Source organism: Macrotis lagotis, chromosome X, assembly GCF_037893015.1.
Source record: "Macrotis lagotis isolate mMagLag1 chromosome X, bilby.v1.9.chrom.fasta, whole genome shotgun sequence".
Lineage (NCBI taxonomy): Eukaryota > Metazoa > Chordata > Mammalia > Peramelemorphia > Peramelidae > Macrotis > Macrotis lagotis.
In genome coordinates, this window is record NC_133666.1 from 332570201 (window position 1) to 332592097 (window position 21897).

At 37.4% G+C, this 21897-nt stretch overlaps 1 protein-coding gene across 1 annotated transcript; it reads right to left on the reverse strand.

The window, feature by feature from the left end:
• Positions 1-732: 732 nt before the first annotated feature.
• On the reverse strand, positions 733-5390 carry MRPL36 (mitochondrial ribosomal protein L36). The gene is made up of 2 exons (XM_074199941.1): positions 5247-5390; positions 733-1152 (listed from the first exon to the last, which is right to left on the reverse strand). Exon 2 carries the CDS (start codon positions 1136-1138, stop codon positions 797-799), a length of 342 nt encoding a protein of 113 aa, XP_074056042.1. The 5' UTR covers positions 1139-1152; positions 5247-5390; the 3' UTR covers positions 733-796.
• Between the last annotated feature and the right edge of the window lie 16507 nt (positions 5391-21897).

Consider the following 21897-nt stretch of genomic DNA (forward strand, 5'->3'; position numbering starts at 1 on the left):
AATCTCAGATATATTCTTCATTCTTCTCTCCTCTGTATCCCTTATCTCCAGTCAGCTGACTTGTTGATTTTATATCCACAATATTTCTGTCTACATCTGTCTATTCATACAGCCACTACCCTACTTCAGACCTAGTCACTTAAACTTCCACAATAACCTCCTAATTAATCTTCCTGCTTCCAGTAACCCTCATTTCCAATCCACTCTTCCATGCAGCTGCCAAAATAACACTCCTAAAGCAGATAGGTCTGACCACTTTGAAACATCCAGGGGTGCCCTGTCATCTTAAGAACAAATTACAAAATCCTCAGGCCATCTACCTTTGCATACTTATTTTCCCTTTATGAACTTCCCACTCCAACCAAGTTGGATTAGTTTTCTGAATTGAAGATCTATGTCCTGTCATCTCTTATACCTGGGATACTATCTTCCTTCTCCTCTCCATCTCTCAAAATTCCTTTCTTCCAGGCAAAATTCTTCCTTAGCCTACAGGCTTGGGGCTCTTAAATTTTCTACATAATAACAAAATGAAAAGGTCCTTGAGGGCAGCTTTGATTCCATGCAAGGATTTTTATCACTAGCACTTAACACAGTGCCTTAAACATCAAAGATCAAAGCATTTATAGACAAAGTTGAAGTAAAATAGAGGCAGAGAAAAACAAATTGAACATGAGATTTTTAAAATGCATTTCTTAAATGATAGTTGAAATAAAAACTATTTTATCAAAAAACTTTATGATGATGTTTATTTAATATTTAATATGACTGCTTAAGTTTTTGCAAGTCATTTCAGAAATCAAAAAGACTTCAATTGTCTTTGTTTGTGTCTAGGATTTGTTTCACAATAAACAAACCATCTTCCACGCCTTTTCACAAAGTAACAGTCCTTGCAGCGCTTCTTTAGAACAGCTTTTGTTTTAAACCCAAGAGCAGGTTGAAAAGATGGAAGCAAGTAACGTGAAAGAAATGGATGAATTACTGAGCTATACTTCACAGGACCTGCATCTCTGGGAACTGCACTTTGTCGTGATGCAAACAGGAATGCAGAGACTGAGAAAGGTTTTGCTGGACATCTGCTCAGATGGAAAAGAGGACTGCTGATCGTAAGCATCATTTTCTTTACAAACAGAGATGTCATGTTTTTAGCCAAACCTGAGGAAGAAGAAAGAAGATATTTTATTTCTCCTATATTTGATACTACTTATAGCCTTTCCCCATTTTATTCAATGTTTTCATTTCATTCATTCATTCATTCATTCATTCATTCAACTATTATCCCCAGACCCATTATAACAAAAACCACAGGTCATTCATAGTTTTGGATTGGTAGAAATGGACATTATTAAAAATGATGATGCTTAGGAGGGTACAGGGCAAATCCCACCCTCCCATAGTGAAAAAGCAAATAAAATGTTTTAAATACAGCAACAACAAAAAAAAGGTATATTATTAGGCAGACAACACTTCTATTCTTGGCATCACTTAGACATATACACCTACTCAGACAGACAGACAGAGACAGACAGACAGACAGACAGACACACACACACACACACACACACACACACACACCTTAAAATCTGTAGATCTTTTTAGTGTTTGTCTCTGTTGAGTAGTTTATTTTCCTAGTGGGGTTGATTGTAATAATAATGTTTGACTTCATTCCCAAAGAAGACCACGATATCAGGGAGGTGATACCATGACAAGCATGTGAACTGGATTTGAGTGAAGGGGTATAGTGCTAAGTCACCAGCCTCACTTTCTTTCCAGAGCCCTCTGGGTCCAGATATGAATCAGGACAACTGGAGATGGCACTGGAACAGGGTTATGGGACTTGCCAAGGGCCTGAGGTCAGATTCAAACTCCTGTCCTCCTGATTCCAAGGCCAGTGTTCTATCTACTGCACCTCCATTTGGGATAAACTGGAAGAAAATGAGGTCAATTTATACGTGACAGCAAAGCAAAAGCTTAAGAAAGCTCCTGCTCAGTTCCCCTGATAAACTACTTTCCTCAGAGAGGATAAATGTAAAAATTAAAGAATGTTGTTGCAACCACAGCATTTAGACACCCTTAATAATCCACACTATGTTACAGAATATGTAAAAAATTTATCATTGCTAATATTACATTTAACTATGTACTTGGCAATAAAATTACATAAGTAAAGTGCAGTAAAACAATTCCATCTATAATAAGCTGACTTTATCAACAGCTGAACAAGTATACAAAGCTTCAGATTATAAAATTAATAAAATTAATTCTAGTAATGTACTGAAATAAAAGGGCAGATGGAATTCCTTTAGATGACTGGTCCTTTGTTTAATGTTCTCATCAATACTTGCATAAAGAATAGATATGCTTATCAAATTTTACATGAGATAGGACTGGGAGCTAACATATAACAGTTGAGATCCAAAAAGTTTTCTATAATCTAGAACATTAAGCTGAATCTAACAAGATGAAATAAACTTTTACATTTAGGTTCAAAAAAAATCAACTTCACAAAAACAGAATAGGGGTCATATGGTCAAATAGCTATTTATAGGAAAACTATCTGGAGATTTTAGTAGACTTCAAGCTAAATGAGTTAATTACGGTCAAAAAGACTAAAGTGTGGGGTGGCTAGGTGGCACAGTGGATAAAGCACCAGCCCTGGAGTCAGGAGTACCTGGGTTCAAATCTGGTTTTAAACACTTAAGTTACCTAGCTGTGTGGCCTTGGGCAAGTCACTTAACCCCATTTGCCTTGCAAAACAAAAAAACCTAAAAAAAAAAGACTAAAGTGACCTTGATATACTCTATCCCAGTCAAGTAAAGAATATCAGTATTGGAAGGGGGTCTCAGGGGTCTCCTAGTCCAATCCAAACCTGAAAATCAATACATCAAGTCTTTGCATGATGTACTTCAGTGAGGGGGATACCACCAAGGCCAACCTTTCCACTTGGTCAAAGTTCTAAATTGAAGATGTTCCCTCTTCACATCAAGTCTGAATGCATCTCTGCAATTTCCACCCACCATCTCTAGTTCTGATCTCTTGAGGACAAACAGAACAAGTCTAATCCCTCATCCACAGAATATCCTTTCAAGAACCTAAAGACAAGCATCCATCATGTCCTGCCCTTAATTGTCTTCTCTATCCTACATTTCTTCAATTTTTTCAGTGAGTCCTTATACTGGAAGTCCTTCACCAATCAGGTAGCCCTTCTCTGAACAGCCTCCAGCTCATCAATGTCTTTCCTAAACTGTGGAGCCCAAATCTGAACACAGTCCTTCAGAAGTGGTCTGACCAGTGCAGAGCAAAGCTGTACTCTCTCACACATCCTTATTACTGTGAACTGTGGCTGTTTTAATCAAGCACAAAAAGCCTTCTTTTGGGAGGTTTCAAGCGATCTTGTAGGCCCCCAAAATATCCAGACCTTTTTTTCAGACTAACTGTTGTTAGAGCCATGACCTCTGTACCCATTTGGCACTTGTTAGATCATCCTTGAATCCAAGAATAGAATGTTTATACCTATTTTATTCTTTGGAGATTCAGAACTGTATCTCTCTCTACACACTGTGTGTGTGTGTGTGTGTGTGTGTGTGTGTGTGTGTGTGTGTGTGTGTGTAAAGAGAAAGAATTCTAGGGAAATACTGCTAAACTAGAAACCAAGAAAGTCTTGAGATAATGCCGTGTAAGAATGAGTTGAAAAAATTGTTGAAAAGTTAATCTGGAGAATATTCAAAAGAGTCAAGGCAACTTTACTCCAGTATCTGAAGAATTGTCACACTGAAGATAAATTAAAACTTCTGCTTGGTCTCACAATGAAGAACTAGGCACATTGAGCAGGACAAATTTAGACATAATAACAGAACTGTCCTAAAGTAAAAGGGATGTTCTCCAGAAAGAATGGTTTCTCCTTCACTAGAGCTCTGTTTTGTTGTAAAGGGAATTCTCAATGGGATCTTTTTCCAATTCATTTCTATGACCTTGTGTAACATACTCCGTTCTATGTCACCGATGACTTCAAAATTTCAACCCAAACACTTCCATAATTAAAACAGGACAGCACTAGAAAACGTTATTTCTAAGTTTCCATGGCCCGGGTCTATACAGGAGAAGCCAGATTCAAAATCTGAGAATTATCAGGTCTGCATCAGTCCCGAGTCAGTGAACAGGGCCACTACTCCCTGGTTCTATAGGAGATTAGCAGCTTCCTGTGTATGCCTTTGCATAAGTAATAACAAGAGCGCTTGGTGACATTAATATTGGGCAAGGGACTTACTTTGATAAGCTTCCATTCTAGGGGACTTAATGCCAAGTGTTGAGTTTGATCAATGAATGAATGAATAAACAGCCCTTCAAACACTTTCCTTCCAAGCTTTAAGAGAAGGAGCCATGTGGGAGGGAGCAGATGCAAATGTGACCATCTGTATTTTACACCACGAGAATACTAAATAAAATACCAAAAGGTTAAGAGCTGTGTCCAAGCTCACCTTCATCTCAAATGAGTCAAATCTTGTCCCTGAAGCCCAGCAAATGGTAAATGCTTCAGAAATGTTTGTTGTCTACGTGGATGCTTCTGTGGCTTTAACCTCCCTGGGCCTCAGCGCGCCCAGCTGCAAAATGGGTGGTGGGCACTGGGCCTAGCTGGCCCTGGAGTCCCTTATATTACAATAATGACACTAAGGGGCATCCAGCCCCGGAGTCAGCCCTGAGTTCAAATCCGGCCTCAGACACTTACTTCCCCAGCTGTGTGGCCTCCGCTAGCCACTTGGCCCCGCTGCCCCCCACACCCCAAGCGCTCCGGCTCCGAAGCCGGGCAGGAGGCGGGCCTCGCGGGGGGGGGGGGGGGAAGGGGGAGGGGACGCTAACTTTTAAAAACTGAAAGTTGACATAAATTGGCCTTTAAAGATGTAAATGAAAGCGCGGCCGCGCCCACCGGCCCCACACCGCGCCCCTTTTCCAGGTGGGGGAACTGAGTCCGGAGCGGCGCCCGGGCTGGGCCGGGCGCTCACTCCAGGTCACTGCCGGAGCGGCGGGGACGCGGTCCCTTTAAACAGGGCGCCGGGCGGAAGCAGGGGCAGCAGGCCCCGCCCACGGCCGGGGGGAGGGACAGGAGGCCCCGCCCACGGCCGGGGGAGGGACAGGAGGCCCCGCCCACGGTCGTGGGAGGGGCGGCAGGCCCCGCCCACGGCCGGGGGGGGGGGCCCTCCGGAGCTCGCGAGGCCGGCCCCCGCCCGCTGCGGCGCCACAAAGCCACTGACCTGGCGCTGGAGGCGGAGTGCGAGCTCTCCGCGACGCCTTCCTCCCGGGTCGCGCCGACCGATTCACGGGCAGAGGGGAGACCGCGCCACAACTTTGCCCAAGGCGCGCCGAGGAGTCGGGCTTCTCGAGGACTCTGCGCACGGGTTACGTCTTCTGCGTCACCACGCAGGGAGACGCACGAAGGCGCGTTCGCCCTCTTTCCAGGAGCAAAGATGGCGCCTTCGGCGGTCACGTGGTGGGTCGCTGGGCTGTACCCTTCCCCTTGGGGGAATTCCTGTCAGGGATCCACCTAACAGTTACATTCCTTGAAAAATTGTAAAGAGAATTTTTTTAAACCAACATAATTGACCCGGATACAATTTTTTTTTGTATTTACATTTTTATATTACAAAATATATTCAAAAACTTTATATACAAAAATAAAAACATTATACACACATATTTGGTTGTTGTTCAGTAGTGTTTGATGCTTCGTGGTTTCTTAGCAAAAATACTGGAGTGGTTTGACTGATAATTATTACTAAGGACCACCATTATTATTATACATAAGCAACCCTTTTTCACATGTCCAAGCATACAGCTGAAGCCCTGTCCAAATTCCATTTAAACACGAATCCTCTTCCCTAAAACAGCTTTCCTTACAAATGGGAGCTCTACTTCTAATATCCCAGAACTTCATTTGCATACATGATTTTTTTATATGTCTATTGTATATATGGGAGCTTATGATCCTAGATCTTTTAAATAATCTACATGACTATTATATGCAGGGCATTCATGTGTTAAATTAAGTATAAATTCACTAAAATGGAAAACTGGGAGGGGCTTGATGAATAATCAGTAAAGATAAGGAGTCGTAGAAATGAGCCCTATTGTTTCTGGATTTCAATAAGATATAGCTCCAACATCTGGGTTAAAAAAACATTAATAATCCTAAGAAGTTAAAAGGTTTAAAAACCTTTCATCTAATGTATTGGATGATTCTACTATGGAAGATATACATAAAAGCATACAAAAGAATTGCAAAGAATGTTTTGGACTGGCTAGGATTTTCTTATCTGCAAAAAAAGAGGAGATTGGATTAGATGATAGCTGAGGTCAGTCCCTACTCTAAAATGTTTGATCCCATGTTCTGTAACAACCAGAAGGGGCAGCTATGGAGTGTAGTGGATAGAACACCTGCCCTAGAGTCAGAAGGACTGGTCCCAAGCAGCAGCCAAGTCACCTAACCCCATTACCTCACAGAAAAGCAAACTAACAGTGGTGGCTACGTGGCACAGTGGATAGAACCCCGGCCCTGGAGTCAGGACTCCCTGAGTTCAAATCCAACCTCAGCCACTTAATGATTATCTGTGTGGCCTTGGGCAAGCCGCTTTAACCCCATTGCCTTGCAAAAACTAAAGAGAGAAAAAAAAAGCAAACAAAGAGTAACCAATAGTATAACTGGTACATTTAAGCAGAATTGTGAAATAATAGAATTAGAAGGAAACTTAAATGATTTTCATCCATTCCCCCTTATTTTACTGATAAGATAAATGTGATGTCCATGATAGTTTAGTCATTTTGCATCCCCATTTTATGTTTTCATGGCAGAGATAATGGAATAGTTTGCCCTGTCCTTCTCCGGCTCATTTTACAAATGAGGAAAGTGAGGAAAACAGGATCAAGTGGCTTGCCACAGGTCACAAAGCTTCCTGAGCTCAGGAAGATGAGACTTCAGACCCAGTCATCTAACCCCTGGGACATCTGTTTGTCTGATGTCACAAAAATGGTGAATTACATATGTTCTTTCGATTGAACCACCAAACATATATATCTGAGGCATAAGCATTATATGTGACCCATAGACAGATCTGCACTTAGGGCAAATGTCAGGGCATCATCTTAAATGCAACATTGGAATGTAGTCAGACGGACTTCTTTCTTATTGTGGTACACAGACTGACATTAAAGCCCTGACATGGGGGATGTGAGCTCTAGGAGAAGAAGAGAAAGTAGGGTTGCCCATAGGTGAAAGTCAGAGAGGAGAGATATAACTATACCTGATAATCACTGAACCTCTCAAGGTACACCTGTTTCCCTTTTGCCTAGCCCAAACTCCCTAAGGACATAGGACAGACATTGAGGATATGTGTCTTCCTGCTCCTCAGCTGGGTTGTTCCCAAGGGCAGAGATTCCACTGTTGACAGTTATGAACAAAATAAGCAAAATGTCAATTCTTATGAAAACATTATCACTTTTTCTAAAAAAAAAACAGACCATTTCCATTTAAAGTTACTATTAAAATAAAATTAACATTTTTTCAATTGTTATTGCAATCAATTTTCAAATTCCTTATTAACTATTATGTGTTTATGATACTCCTAGATTAATATTTCATTTTTGTTGCATTTAATTTTCTACTTATCTGTCATACTTCTTATGATAAATTACAGAAACATTTATTAGATAGTTACAGATTGAACACATAGCAAAAGCATAGATATTAATCTGACAAAATAGAAAATAAATGAGGGTAAAATCTTGATGTGTGTACTTATTGTTTTAACATACATATTCATCCTAATCCTAAGTAAATTCCAGTCCTGGAGATGTGGAAGAAAACTCTGGACTCATCACTAGCATTAAAATAGCATGAGTACATCATGCATATCTTTTCTTTATTTATGAGTTCATATAACTAAACAAAGGAGAAATACATTTTAAGTTAGAAAATCACCAATTAGCTTGTTATTAAGTGATATAGCAATAAATTTTCTGATGTTAGTTACCAGACAAACCTTATAGTTTCATAATTAAATTTTATCACTGCCAAAAATACGCACTTATTTAGGAAAAAATTTTAAAGGAAGACTGTTTCTTCCACACACTTCAAAACAGCAGGTATATGTCTAACTAGATGACAGAAAAGAGAATGTTGACTTTTATATACATAATAATTTATTAATATTAGATTTAGATGCTGACAGATATATAGGACATAATACATTGATTGCTGAAATAAAGACAGGGGGAGAAATAGGTATGAACTCTACTTCTGAATGAATCAGTGAGGCATAAGAGTTAGGAAAATGACAGATCCCTTTTCAGATATGACCATAGTCAGAGTCAATTTCTCATGCATTGCAAAGCAGTTTTCTTTGTTCTATAAATTTCTTGTTTATCATTTTAGCCACAATATTCAAATCTCAAATAAGAAGTAGATACCTTAAAGAAAACTCATGAATTTTCTTTATAAATAATTCATGGAAATAGAACAATTAAAATAATCCAAAAACACAAATGTAAGTAGCCTAAAAGAACTTCTTTAAGTGACAGGTACTAAATGTATTCCATATCATGAGCTTCATATTTATCTTTTTTTTCTTTTTTTTTAAGCCATCAGGCTTCCTTTATATAATGAGTAAAAAAAGATTATGTAGAATCAGCAGCTTTTACTACTTCTCAGCATGAAATTGTTAGTCTTTCTGAAAAAACATGTCAGTATTTTTAAGACTAAATTAAAACTTTGTGTAAAGCAAAATTATAACATACATTCTTCAATAATGTTTGTATACAGGTTCAGTTAGATGAATAATAAAATCCACTTAAAATTATATACAAGGCAAAATGTTTCTCTCTATATATAAGATTAATGTTCACTTTATTCACTTTTTTAAAAAGACTAGTCTATTTTCTTACTGATTACAAATGAATAGATTCATTACTCCTTACAGTCTTTCTGAACTGGATTCTTCATTTATCAAGTAGATTTAATTTCTCAATAAAGATGATACCAATTTATACCCATAAAGAAAACAGAGAATATACAAATTATTTTCTTCTCTATATTATTAAGTTCCTGGTTCCCTGAAATTCACTTCTTCCTCTCCTCTGCTTCTGAATTTTTTCTTCAAAATTGTCTTGTCCAATGAAGTCTTCTCTGATCCCCCATTTATTTATTTTTGTGTATATTATATTCTGCCTCCTTTCTCCCTATGCCCCCCACCATCTGAAATCTCATTAAGATCAGTGTAAGTTTTATTTTTTTTTGAATCCTCAGCTGGTAATATAATATGTTGCATATGGTAAGCACCTAATGTTTGAATACAATAGCAAAGGAATACATTCAATCATATACTTGTAAGTGTAATTATTGTAGTCATATCTTCTCAAGAATCCCTCTTGTTACAACTTGAAAACTTTAAACATTTAGTATATATATATTTATAATAAACTCCAAGAACCAATCATGTCAGTAACCCATACATATTTATTATCTGAAGTCCTGTGAATTTAAGAGAAGTAGATCTCTTGAGGTCAGACTAAACAAAGGGCTAAAAGGTACACTCAGGAATCACTGCACTAAGCCCTAAAGTGTGTGTGGTCATATCCTGTTTGTTACTAATTCTCTCTAAGTTTTGGTCTTATGGTGAGTATGCTCTGAAATGGATTCAGAAAATTATCAAAATTGCAAAATTCTCTCTCTAATTGACTTGAACTCCCATCTTTCTCCCATTGTCTAGCTTTCCCCTTTAATCTCATACTTCTCTCAACAAAATCACTATTAATGGGGCATGCAAAATGCCAGGCAAATTTCCAGGGATAGAGTGAAGTCATTAAATATTTTGACTTAGACAAGTAAATCTTAAATTTCTTTTAACAACTTTTAGAAACTTTTGTTTTTTAGGTTTTTGCAAGGCAATGGAGTTAAGTGGCTTGCCCAAGGCCACACAGATAGGTAATTATTAAGTGTCTGAGGTCAGATTTGAACTCAGGTACTCCTCACTCCAGGGTTGGTGCTCTATCCACTGGGCTACCTAGCTGCCCCCTTTTAAAAACTTTTAAATTGCTGTACATTCTTTTGCAATAATCATTTTTTAAAAACTTGATTTGATATTGAGTTCACAAGATTTGTGTCACATATTCTTTAATTCTTCATTATGAAAACAATTTTATCCCATTGTCTACTAAACATACCTTTGATAAACAATCCATTTTCTGAAGTCTATCTATCCTTTCTTCTAGTCCATAGATTTAAATGAATTTTAAATCAGAAAAGGTCTCAGGCCACCGAAAAATTTTATTTCCATCTCTTGGGTAAATTTCTTAACTTTTGGGGATCTGGGGCATGGTACAAAATCATGTTGTGATACTGTATTTCAATTTGGGAATTTCTGTAATTCCAGAAAAATTTTGCTTCTCAATACAGCAGCATATTTATCAGAGTTCATAATTTCCTCAATGGAAACAAAACTTTCAGCCCTGATGGAAATAAAATGTCCCCAGAAAATGTTGGGGATGCATATTTTATATTGATGAAATTGAAGATCCTTATAAACTCACTTGCTCCTCTTCAGATAATGGTTTTAAATATGGTGTTAACTTCCAGAGGTTGATCTCAAGAAAGAACAAATAGAATTAGTACATAATTTATTACATTTTTTCTAAACTTGGGGATTACCTATGAATGCATGGAGGCCTAGCTAGAAAATCAGACCCCAAAATGGAGTTTTGGAGAGAGATTCTTACACAGTTCTATTGATCAGAAGGCCAGATCTGAAAAAGCTTCTGGCTTGTCCATCAAAGGGGCGGCCCTCAACTTAGGATGGAGCTCGATATCATAGGCTAGGAGGAATTTCTCCTCCCAATTCAGGACCTTTGTGCCTTACCAATTATGCTAAGACCACCGCCTACAGAATGTCTGCACTATCCAGGGACTTTGATACAATGGGGAGATTTATATTTGTTATTAGAAAGAAAAAGAAGCCAATAAAATTTATATTTGTTTTTAGATGATGTCACCAGTAAAAATAGTGGTGAGGGTTTTTTTGAAATTGGGATTTTTTTTATTGTTGATTATTTGTTTTCCATTATGTTTTCTGTTCTACTTTTTTTAAAAACTGATCCTGGCTCATTTCAGACTTTAATGACCCTTGAAATGTATAACTTCCCCATATCAACAGTCATTGTAATATCTCTAAGTCACTGAAGTGTACACTTTTAAGACTTACAACTTTTGCATATTGCTTGGGAGTAGCTTACATTCTTAAAAACCACAGAATTATAAACATAACAAATGGAGCAGTGAAGTACTGATATATGATATCAACTTTCAGAAAACTAACTAAAAGTAAAGAAACCACTAGCTCAATCCAGTCTCATCTGATAAAGGTTTAACATTCTGAGTTAGTCTGGCAAAAGTAAAAATCAGATGCATGTTCACTGCTGTCAAAAAATGAAATTGTTGAAATTAATGCTTATCCCAAGTAATTCAAATAGAGTAGATAATGCCACAAAATATTAAAAGGAACAGTTGAATAAAAGAATAGTTGAATAAAGTTGCATTTCCCTTTCTTTTTACGCAGGCCTAGGAGAATAGAAGAAAAGAGACTGAGATTTAAACCCCAAATAAAATTTTTCCAAGAACTGCTGTCTTAGGAAAGAGAAGGATAAAAGAGTTATGGAAAGGACACTTTGTAAACTGGTTCAAATAACCCTAGTACTGTTGGCTAGCAGGTGCATGGATCTGGAACCTGCCTTTTCTGTCTGCAGGGGCTGAGTTGTTGCTGAATGGAAGTACTCTGCAAGGATACCAAAACAGGTATCCCCCTAACGTGTACATTTTAGCACAGTCAATCTCTATGATAGGGAAGATCCTCCAAAATCTCTGTGGTAAACTGTATAGTGGGGATGTTGCTGTGGATTGCTATCCCCAATTCAAGAATGAGAGACTTTGAAGGTGAAAGAATTCACATACAGTCTCAGAATTTTAAAACCACACAGTATTTATTATATAAGCCTGCAAAGTATACAGATTAAAAATCTTTTCTCCTCCTGGAGAAGAAGCAAGCAGCTTGGGGACAGGTTAAATAACTAAGGACCAGACCAGATGCCTGAGGGAAATAGAAAGTGAAAAAAAGGAAAATAGCCAGGAGGCCAGACAGCTTAATGGGAGGGAGAAAAGAGAGAGAGAGAGAGTCATAAGGGCTGGTTTAGTCTGGCTGTGGCAGAGAGGCCTATAGCTCTCCAGAGGGCCTGGGCCTGGAGCACATGGCAGTACCTTAAGGTAGTGGTGGTGGTAGGGAGTGTTCCACTCCCAACTTGACTAATTCACATTCAACAATGGAATCACAAGAAGTTCTCCAGATAGGCACAGACAATATTTGTCCTTTCTACAAAATTTGTTTCCAATCACAACATCTCTATGTCCATAATTTCCTGCATGGGGGTTGGGGTGGCATTTAGAGGGGGGAGACTGGTAAGGTTTGGTTAGAACCAGAGAGAGTGACTATACAACCCAAATCACATTTCAATGAACTTTAATAGCTCATATTCTTTTGTGGTTCTATAATTTGGTTGCAATGGATATTACATACTAATTTTGTGATGTAACACCTTGGTTCAAAAATCCCGTGTCTTCCTCCTGTTCAGATTCCTTTAACCTGGCATTTGAGAACTTCCAACCCAGCTCTTCTGACCTTATCTAGATTTATACCTCAGCATTATAAAAATATTCTACTGTTCCCTGAACATGTCTTGTGCTTTTACTATTCTTTTTGGTTAAAACATCCCCTATCCTTCTTTGTCGAACTTCTTTTATACACCCTTGTCCAACATAAAAGTTATTTCTTTCCTGAAGATATGGTGGATGGAGCACTGGCCTTGGAGACAGAAGGACCCGAGTTCAAATCCAACCCTAGACACAATTCTTACTTAGTTGTTTGATCTTGGACAAGTCATTTAACCCCATTGCCTTGCCAAAAAACAAAAAACAAAAAACAAAAAAAACTGACCTGTCAGAAACAACTCTCACCCTTGAGACATTACATGCATACACGTGGTCTTCTCACCATAGCCCGACTCTTAACTCTTAAGAGTTTCCACTTGAAACTTGGAGGGACCATTTAGGGTCTCTGCTCTTCTTTCCTAGGAAACTAAGGCTTCGTTCCCAGTTTCTGGCTCTCCGTTAAGGTATTGATCATCTTAGAATATAAACCTTTAAACCAGACAAGTGATTAAAAACAATTTCTTCAGTTATATCTCTTCATTGGTAGAGGGTGTTTGCTCACTAGGGAGTTCCCTACAAAGAATCATGGTATCACTTCCCCCAGATATATGCATCTAATATAATTGTATTACTTTTTTTTGTCTCCCTCCTAAATTGTAAGTTCCATGAAGTCAAGGACCATACTCTGTCTAGTCTTTTTCCTCAGCATATAGAAGTACTCTTAATATAAGAAATTACTAAATGTTTTTTGAGCAAGTATATATATATATATATATATATATATATATATATATATATATATATATGAATTAGATCATTAGTCAGGGCTAAGGCAAGGTTTTTCTTGTAGCTTGTAGAATGTAAACTATCCTCATTTGACAGCTATAGAACAAAGAAGTAATTTGTTTTTGCTTAAAGTCATGTAGCTATTTAAAGACAGAGCTGGAACTACAACAAAGACCTCCTGACTTTGAGCTCTAGGTTTTTTTGATTTAATTCAACTAAGTTCAGTTCAAAATACAGTATATGTTCATCTCTGAAATAAGTACTGCTGGGAATTCAGAAGGACCTATAAATATTGGTTCCTTGCTAAGAACTTGCCTTTTCATTGTAGAGATAACACATATAAAACATAGAATGGATAATAATATGGACAATGTGAAGTTTCCTGCCCGAGAGCAGTAAAGATAATAAATATGGGAAGGTTTTTTTTTTTTACAGAATTCCAATGCACTTATTATATGAAAGGGGATAAGGGACTAGATCCATGATTTCCCCTGATAAAGGGAACTTCCTGATATGGAAATTTCCTTTACCAATGCAGGTCATACCTTCTCTGCAATTTTGAGAGGATAAGTGAATTTCCCAGTTACACAATTAGTATGTCTTGAATCCAAGGTCCTTGGGGCATTTCTACTATATCATGCTGCTTCTCAGTCCCATACCTTGAGCACCAACTCCCTAGACAAACTGACAGGAATTGCCTACAACCCTGAACTCAAGAGATTTGAGAACAGCGGTGCTTCCAGCAGTGATCTCAGCCATTGTTTTGAAAAGGAACCTCTATGTCTCTGTAACCTAGCAATTGCTTCTGCAAGCAGTACAACCAAACCTACCAAGACCAGAAAAGAAAGATTTTACCTCCAAAATCCTGGGTATTGTTGCAGTTCAAAATCAAAACCTGATACAATTTTAAAATGGAAATGATACTAAAGAAGAGGAAGTCAGTTAATAAATATTTATTAAGAGCGCAGTGCTAAGCAATGGGCTTACGTTACAAAGAAAGGAGAAAAGACAATGCCCGACTTGAAGGCACTTGTGTGATCTTTCATTTTTAAAGACTAGTGAAATCAGTGATATCTTATTTCTTCATGGATTGGATTTAAGAGAGGCAGCACAAAAACGTCAACTTTACTCGCTCTTCCAGAGTCATCAAGACAAAAATCAGGATAACTGGCTTTGGTCCAGGGTTCAGTGGATGACCATGGCATTTTTGATGTCTGATCAATTCTAAGTGCTTCCGCCACCTTCATGGTCATTTGAACAAATTGTTCCCACCTGCCCATTTCTCAGGACAGTCTTCACATACTTGGGATAGACACTCCTCAGCTCAAGTCCATTGGTCACCCTCTGGTGACCAATTACTGGGTGTGGCCATTATACATGCTATGGCTTCTTGGAGCCACAGATGAGAGTAACTAGTGATCCTCAAAGGTGGATGAGCAGCCCTGAAACGGGCTTGAGAAAGCCTTCACACCTGAGATGCTAGTCCTTTCTGAATATTCTATACACCCCTAACAAACTCATAATCTTAAACAATATAGAAAAGGTAAGCCATAAATACAATCCCATGTTATTCAGTTACCTTGACATATACTTGCAAAACTAAAAAAAAATTATTTTATTTCTTTTTATTTAAATTTTATTTATTTAAGGCAAGGAGGTTAAGTGACTTGCCCAAGGTCACATAATTAATTGTTAAGGCAAGATTTGAAGTTCTACCTGACTTCAGGGCTGGTGCTCTATCCACTGTGCCACCTAGCTGTCCCCTAGTTTTATTTCCTTTTTTATTTCCTTTTAAATTATTTACATGTTCCCTTTCTATCAGCTAATCTGATAGGTGGGTAGTACCTCAAAGTTGTTTCAATTTGCACTTCTCTAATTCTCTAATTCTAAATGTTGGGGAACATTTTTTTCTGTCTAGAGTCATTTGAATATATGTAACATCAATTGTGGGCCTAGAAAATTATCAACTTAAAAATTAGCCTGCTATAGTTGGTCAAACATTCAATTAATTCATCCTTAAAAAGCTCATAGATATATTGAACTTTGAGTCCTGCTTGTGGTTGCCTTGGTAGAGCCAGACCAAATAATTTCTTGGACAAACATTCCTGATCCTGCTCTAATAATGATTTGGAGTATTTTTTCATATAATTTAGATAGTTTTAAGTTTTCACTTAAAAACTGCCTGTTGATATCCTTTGATCATTTATCAAATTAGGGAATGACATTTGTTTAAGAAATGAGGCCTGTTAACTGAGTTTTATTGAGCTATCTGATAGATAAAAACAGATAGCTGTTTATTAATTGCTTTCTTTGTAAGGAACCAATTTGCAAATCATGGATTACTCCATTCCTTAGAACTCTGTTTTGCTGCTGTGGAGTCAGATATTTTATGCATGATCATTAGTGGGAAGGTAAATCATAGAAAAAGCAAATTTGGGGCTTGAGTGATCTTCCCAGGACAAGCCCATTATGTGAGACAATGCGATGATTCTATCACTTGTGACTATCCATATAGGAGTCCTGTGAGAATGACTGGCTTGATGATACAGTTTGGAGGTTATAGGATTATAAATAATATTGTTATACTTTACTTAACACATGCAAGCATAGTTCAGGGCAAGACCTGTTATGATTGAGGGATGACTTCTATTACTTGGTTTTCACTGTTTTTCCATGTCCAAAGCCTGCCTGTGAAAAGGATCTCTGGAAACTAAATCATTATTATTATTATTATTATTATTATTAAATTCATTACATATATACTAATCAATATAAAGTCTTACTAATCAATATAAAGTCATAACTTTTGACAGGTCTTTATCTTTTTCTTCTCTTATTGCTAAAACTAACATTTCTGGTATACAATATTGAATAATAATGATGTTAACCTTGTTTCACCTCTGATCTTATTGGGAGTGTTTCTAGCTTATCCCCATTACATATAACGCTTGCTGATGGTTTTAAGTATTGCTTGTCATTTTAAGGAAAAACTCTATTTTTAATGCTTTCAAGTGATTTTCATAGGAATTGGTACTGTATTTTTGTCAAAAGCTTTTTCAGCATCTGTTGAGATGATTTGTGTTAGTCTTATTATTGATGTGGTCAATTATGCTGATTGTTTTCCTAATGTCGAACCAGCCCTGATAATGTTTTATGTTTTGCTTGGTTTTTATATCTCATTTTTTCAGAAGAATGTTAAAAGGACCTGGCATGGTATGCTTGCTTCAAAGAAGATTCTGTTTGAAGTAGCTCAAAAGAAGCATGAGATGGGCAAATTTATAGATATCTCTACCCCAAATGTTCATATGGACTATTTGTGCCTGACCTGTGGTAGAACATAGAGAGTTTATCTGATCAGCCACAGACACACTGCCTTGATCCAACAGACTGATGTCCTTTTGGTCTTCTTCGAGCAGGAAGGACAATTACATCTAGCAATTTAGGTCCATAACTATCTTAATTGCCTTTGTTTACCTCTGGGACCTTCTGTTTTGGGTACTTTTTTTAAAGAAGGATTTTATTTGAGTCTTACAATTTTTCCTCCATTATTGCTTCCCTTCCCCCAACCCCCACAAAAGGCATTGCTAGTTTTTACATTGGTTCCATGTTATACATTGATCTCAGTTGAATATGATGACAGAGAAATCATATCCTTAAGAAAAACAAAGTATGAGATAGTAAAATTACATAATAATATAACTTTTTTTTTCTAATTTGACAGTAATAGTCTTTGGTCTTTGTTCAAAGTCCATAATTCTTTCTCTGGATAAAGATGGCATTCTCCATTGCAGATAGCCCAGAATTGTCCCTGGTTATTGCACTGAAGGAATGAGCAAGTCCATCAAGATTGATCATCACCCCCATGTTGCTGTTAGGGTGTACAATGTTTTTCTGGTTCTGCTCATCTTGCTCAGCATCAGTTCATCCAAATCCTTCCATGCTTCCCTAAATTCCCATCCCTCCTGGTTTCTAATAGAACAATAGTGTTCCATGACATACATATACCACAGTTTGTTAAGCCATTCCCCAATTGAAGGACATTCACTTAATTTCCAATTTTTTGCCACCACAAACAGGGCTGCTATAAATATTTTTGTATAAATGATGTTTTTACCCTTTTCCATAATTTCTTCAGGGTATAGACCCAGTAGTGGTATTGCTGGATCAAAGGGTATGTACATTTTTGTTGCCCTTTGGGCATAATCCCAAATTGCTCTCCAGAAAGATTGGATGAGTTCACAGGTCCATCAACAATGTATTAGTGTCCCAGATTTTCCACATCCCTTCCAACATTGATCATTGTCCTTTCTGGTCATATTGGCCAGACTGAGAGGTGTGAGGTGGTATCTCAGAGATGCTTTAATTTGCATTTCTCTGATAAGTAATGATTTGGAGCACTTTTTCATATGAATATGAATTACTTTGAATTCCTCAGCTGTAAATTGCCTTTGCATATGCTTTGACCATTTGTCAATTGGGGAATGACTTTTTTTTTGAAAATTTGACTGAGTTCTCTGTATATTTTAGAAATGAGTCCTTTGTCAGAAATACTAGTTACAAAATTGTTTTCCAATTTACTGCATTTCTTTTGATTTTGGTTACAGTCTGTGCAAACATTTTTTAATTTAATGTAGTAAAAATTATCTAGTTTTTTTTTGCATGATGTTCTCTATCTCTTCCTTGTTCATAAACTGTTTCCCTTTCCATAGATCTGAGAGGTAAACTACTCCTTCATCTTCTGATTTGCTTATATTGTTTTTATGTCTAAATCCTGTATTCATTTGGATCTTATCTTGGTATATAGGGTGTGAGGTATTTGTCTAATCTAAGTTTCTTCCATACTAACTTCCAATTTTTCCAACAGTTTTTATTGAAGAGAGAGAGTTTTTATCCCAATAGCTGGACTCTTTGGGTTTATCAAACAGTAGATTAATATAATCATTTCCTGCTATTGCACCTAGTCTATTCCACTGATCCATCACTCTATTTCTTAGCCAATAACAGAAGTATTTAAAAAATACTTCATTGATGTTCTCATCACCTGTATTTTACCCTTATTATTATCAAACCCCTTTCTTCCTAAGGATCTGCCTACTTCAGGACTCTATGTAGATGCAAAGATGATTTTTCCTAAAACACAGGTCCAACTGTTTCACCTTCCTACTTCAATAAACTGCAGTGGTTCCCTATAGCCTCCAGGACCAAATAGAAATTCCTGTGTTTCACATTCAAAGACTAACAATTTACCCACCGCTCATCCACCTCCCTTTTTCATACACTTTAGTTTCCAATACAAACTCTTCAATTCAGTGACATCAGTCTCTGGCTGCATCTCTGTCTACAGGCATTTTCTCTGGCTGACCTCCATGCCTAGAATGCTTCCTTCCCCATTTACATTAATTGGCTTCCTCAAATGCCAACTAAAATCCCTTCTGTTATAGGAAGGCTTTCTCAACACATGCCTTCTCTTTTAAAATCATTTCCTATTTATCTTGTATGAGCTCTTTGTGGGGAATGGACTGTCTTTTGTGACTTTTTGTATCCTTTTTCTGTATCACTCTTAGAACAGTGATTGACAACAGGAAGGTGATTAATAAAGTTTTATTGAGTGATTGACTGATGGGTTTAATATGTGCTAGGTGCTGTGCCAAGTTCTAGGGATGAAAAAGAAAGATAAAAACAATCCCTGCCCTCAAGAAGTGAACATCTGAATGTCGGAGATTGCATATAACTAACTAGATACATGCAAGATATATACAGGAAAGATAAAAGTATTCTGAAAAGAGAAAGCACTAGCAGATGGGGAGAACTTCTGCCTCTGCAGAGAGTGAAATTTAGATGAGTCTTGAAGGAAGCTAGGGAAGTTAAAAGGTGGAGGTGAGGGGGCAAAACATCCTTCATCTAGTCCATCAGTACTGTCAGAAGATAAGAGGCTAGGAAAACTTGTCAAGAGGTTCATTTTATGTTTTGACCTAAAGCTGAAAATGCAACAGGAAGGAAAGAGGAATGCAAGTGTCAACAATTTCAGACATATATATTCTTTCCTTTGACTTCAATCAAAAGCTTTTTGATTGATTCATTGATTTTGTTACAAAATGATCCTCTGGAGCCCTTTTCCACAATTCCTTCTAGCAATAAGCAGGTGCAAATCAGTAGGCAGTTTGAGCTCACAGGTTAGAGATCGAAAACAATTTAGATTTTTAATAGAGTGGTTGGTTTTTAGGGAAAGAGTTGTTTTGGACCCCTTGAATTTGAGAGGCTTACAGGACACCCAGTGGAAAATGTTTACTAGGTGATATGAGACTGGAACTCCTAAGCCAGACCAGGTATGGATAGATAGGAAAGAATTATTTGCATAGAGCTGATAATTGAACCCATGTGACCTGATGAACTTAGAGAGTGGCTGTAGAGGGAAAAGAGAAGAGGTCTCAGACAAAGCATTGGGAGCAGGGCACATTTAGGAGGAGGGAAATGTATTATTTTTCCTCCATTTTTTTTTTTTAGGTTTTTGCAAGGCAAATGGATTTAAGTGGCTTGCCCAAGGCCACACAGCTAGGTAATTATTAAGTGTCTGAGACCAAATTTGAACCCAGGTACTCCTGACTCCAGGGACGGTTCTTTATCCACTATGCCACCTAGCTGCCCCAAAATGTATTATTTTTATGGCAAAATAGACTGAGGATTGGCCAAACAGGTGGAAGAAACAAGAGAGAATGATGTCACCAAAACCCAGTGTGATGAGAGAATCCAGTGTCAAGAATGCCACATGCTTCATTGAGGTCAAGAATGTTGAAGATTGAGTAAAGTCCAGTGGATAGAAGTAAATGAACTGGATGAATGAAAAAAAGTATTTATTAAATGCTGGGGAGGCAAATAGAAAAACAGAAACTATCTTTGCTCTCAAAGAGGTCATACTCTAATGGAGGAAACAAAACAATATAAAAAATTTTAGGAATGGTCTTATGGTGCTTAGGGTACAAGAACAAAGCAGAAAGTAATTCATCTTCTTTAATGTCATGTCCATTAAAAATGTTTAGGCATTTAATACTGTCAAGGAATTTTTTTCTGGGTCTTCAGTAGCTATGGTTGTTTAAAAGGTAGAGGTTTCAACTTTTGAAAATGGCAATTAAAAGATCATTGTAACTTTGGAGAAAGCAGGTTCAGTAGAACAAAAAGGTAGAAGCCAGATTGAAAGGTAAAGGAAAAGTAATAGCTTTCTCTAAAAGAGTTTTAAGATTAGAGCTCAATTCTGGAATCAGGAGAACTTTAGTTCAAATCCAGCCTCAGGTCCTTGACACTTACTAGTTGTGTGACTCTGGGGGGTCATTTAACCTCTTTGCCCTTGGAGAAAAAAAAAAGTCTGAAAATTAGAGAACAATTTTCCCGAAGAGATGTGAAACTATGGAATCAAAGATATAGACTGGAGGGGGGTCGGGGAGGGAGTGGTGGTTAAGGCAGCTCTGAATCAGAGACCGAAGAGAAAATGGGAGAACAGGGAGTTCACAGCAAACTTGCCTCTTTTCTTAGTAAAGTATGAGATTGCTGTGAGATACTGAGATTTCAGTTTAAGAATAGATAATGCATATTTCTTTTAGAGTTTTGTGACTTCTTCCAGCACAATTAGGTAACATGAATGAGAGGTGAAAAATCAAATCTTGGGTTAGGAGTTTGCAAGGAATAAGGAAAAGAGGATGAAGTATTTGAGATTAGAGGACATTAGGAAGCTGACCTAGTAAATTGTAGGGTCAAAAACTGGTAAGGGAGGAAAGCTGCAAATACATTTGGTGAGCATTTCTTCCTGTTTGATGACTTGTTTGATATTTATAGTCTTAAAGACATCATATTCTACTTCATATTTCAAGGAATTTTGTAAGATGTTTTAAATATAGCCATGGAAGAAGTTTTTTGAAGAAGAGCTTTTAATGTAATATTGTGCTTCAACATGATTCATATATCTATGTTTGTCATAACTGCACTAGCAGATATTATATTAGATTGCTTTCTGTTGGGGAGGGAGAAAAATTTAAACTCCAAACCTTGCCAAAAAATGATTGATGAATACTAGAAAAACAAATAAAAAATGTTAATTAAAATAAAATATTGTGCTTTATGAAGTCACTTTTGCCTTCACAGTACCCCAGGTGCAGACCCATCCATTAAAAACATCATACTTTATGAGATCCCTCCAATTTTCTTGATTTCCATTGAGTATTTGCTCTCTGCTCTTAAAAGTTCTGGGCTCTCTTATCTTGTGAAAACTGCTCAGAAGAGCTAGGAATTTCCAGAAGATGGCTTGTTATTAAGAGTTGAGGTAGGAAGGGAAGGCTGTAGAGAAGATGTAAGACTTGGGGCTAGAGAACCAAGTAGTAAAATTT

What these genes read in the sequence shown, in the direction of transcription:
- MRPL36 (XM_074199941.1), bottom strand. Translation starts at nt 1,138, where the DNA reads ATGACATCTCTGTTTGTAAAGAAAATGATGCTTACGATCAGCAGTCCT.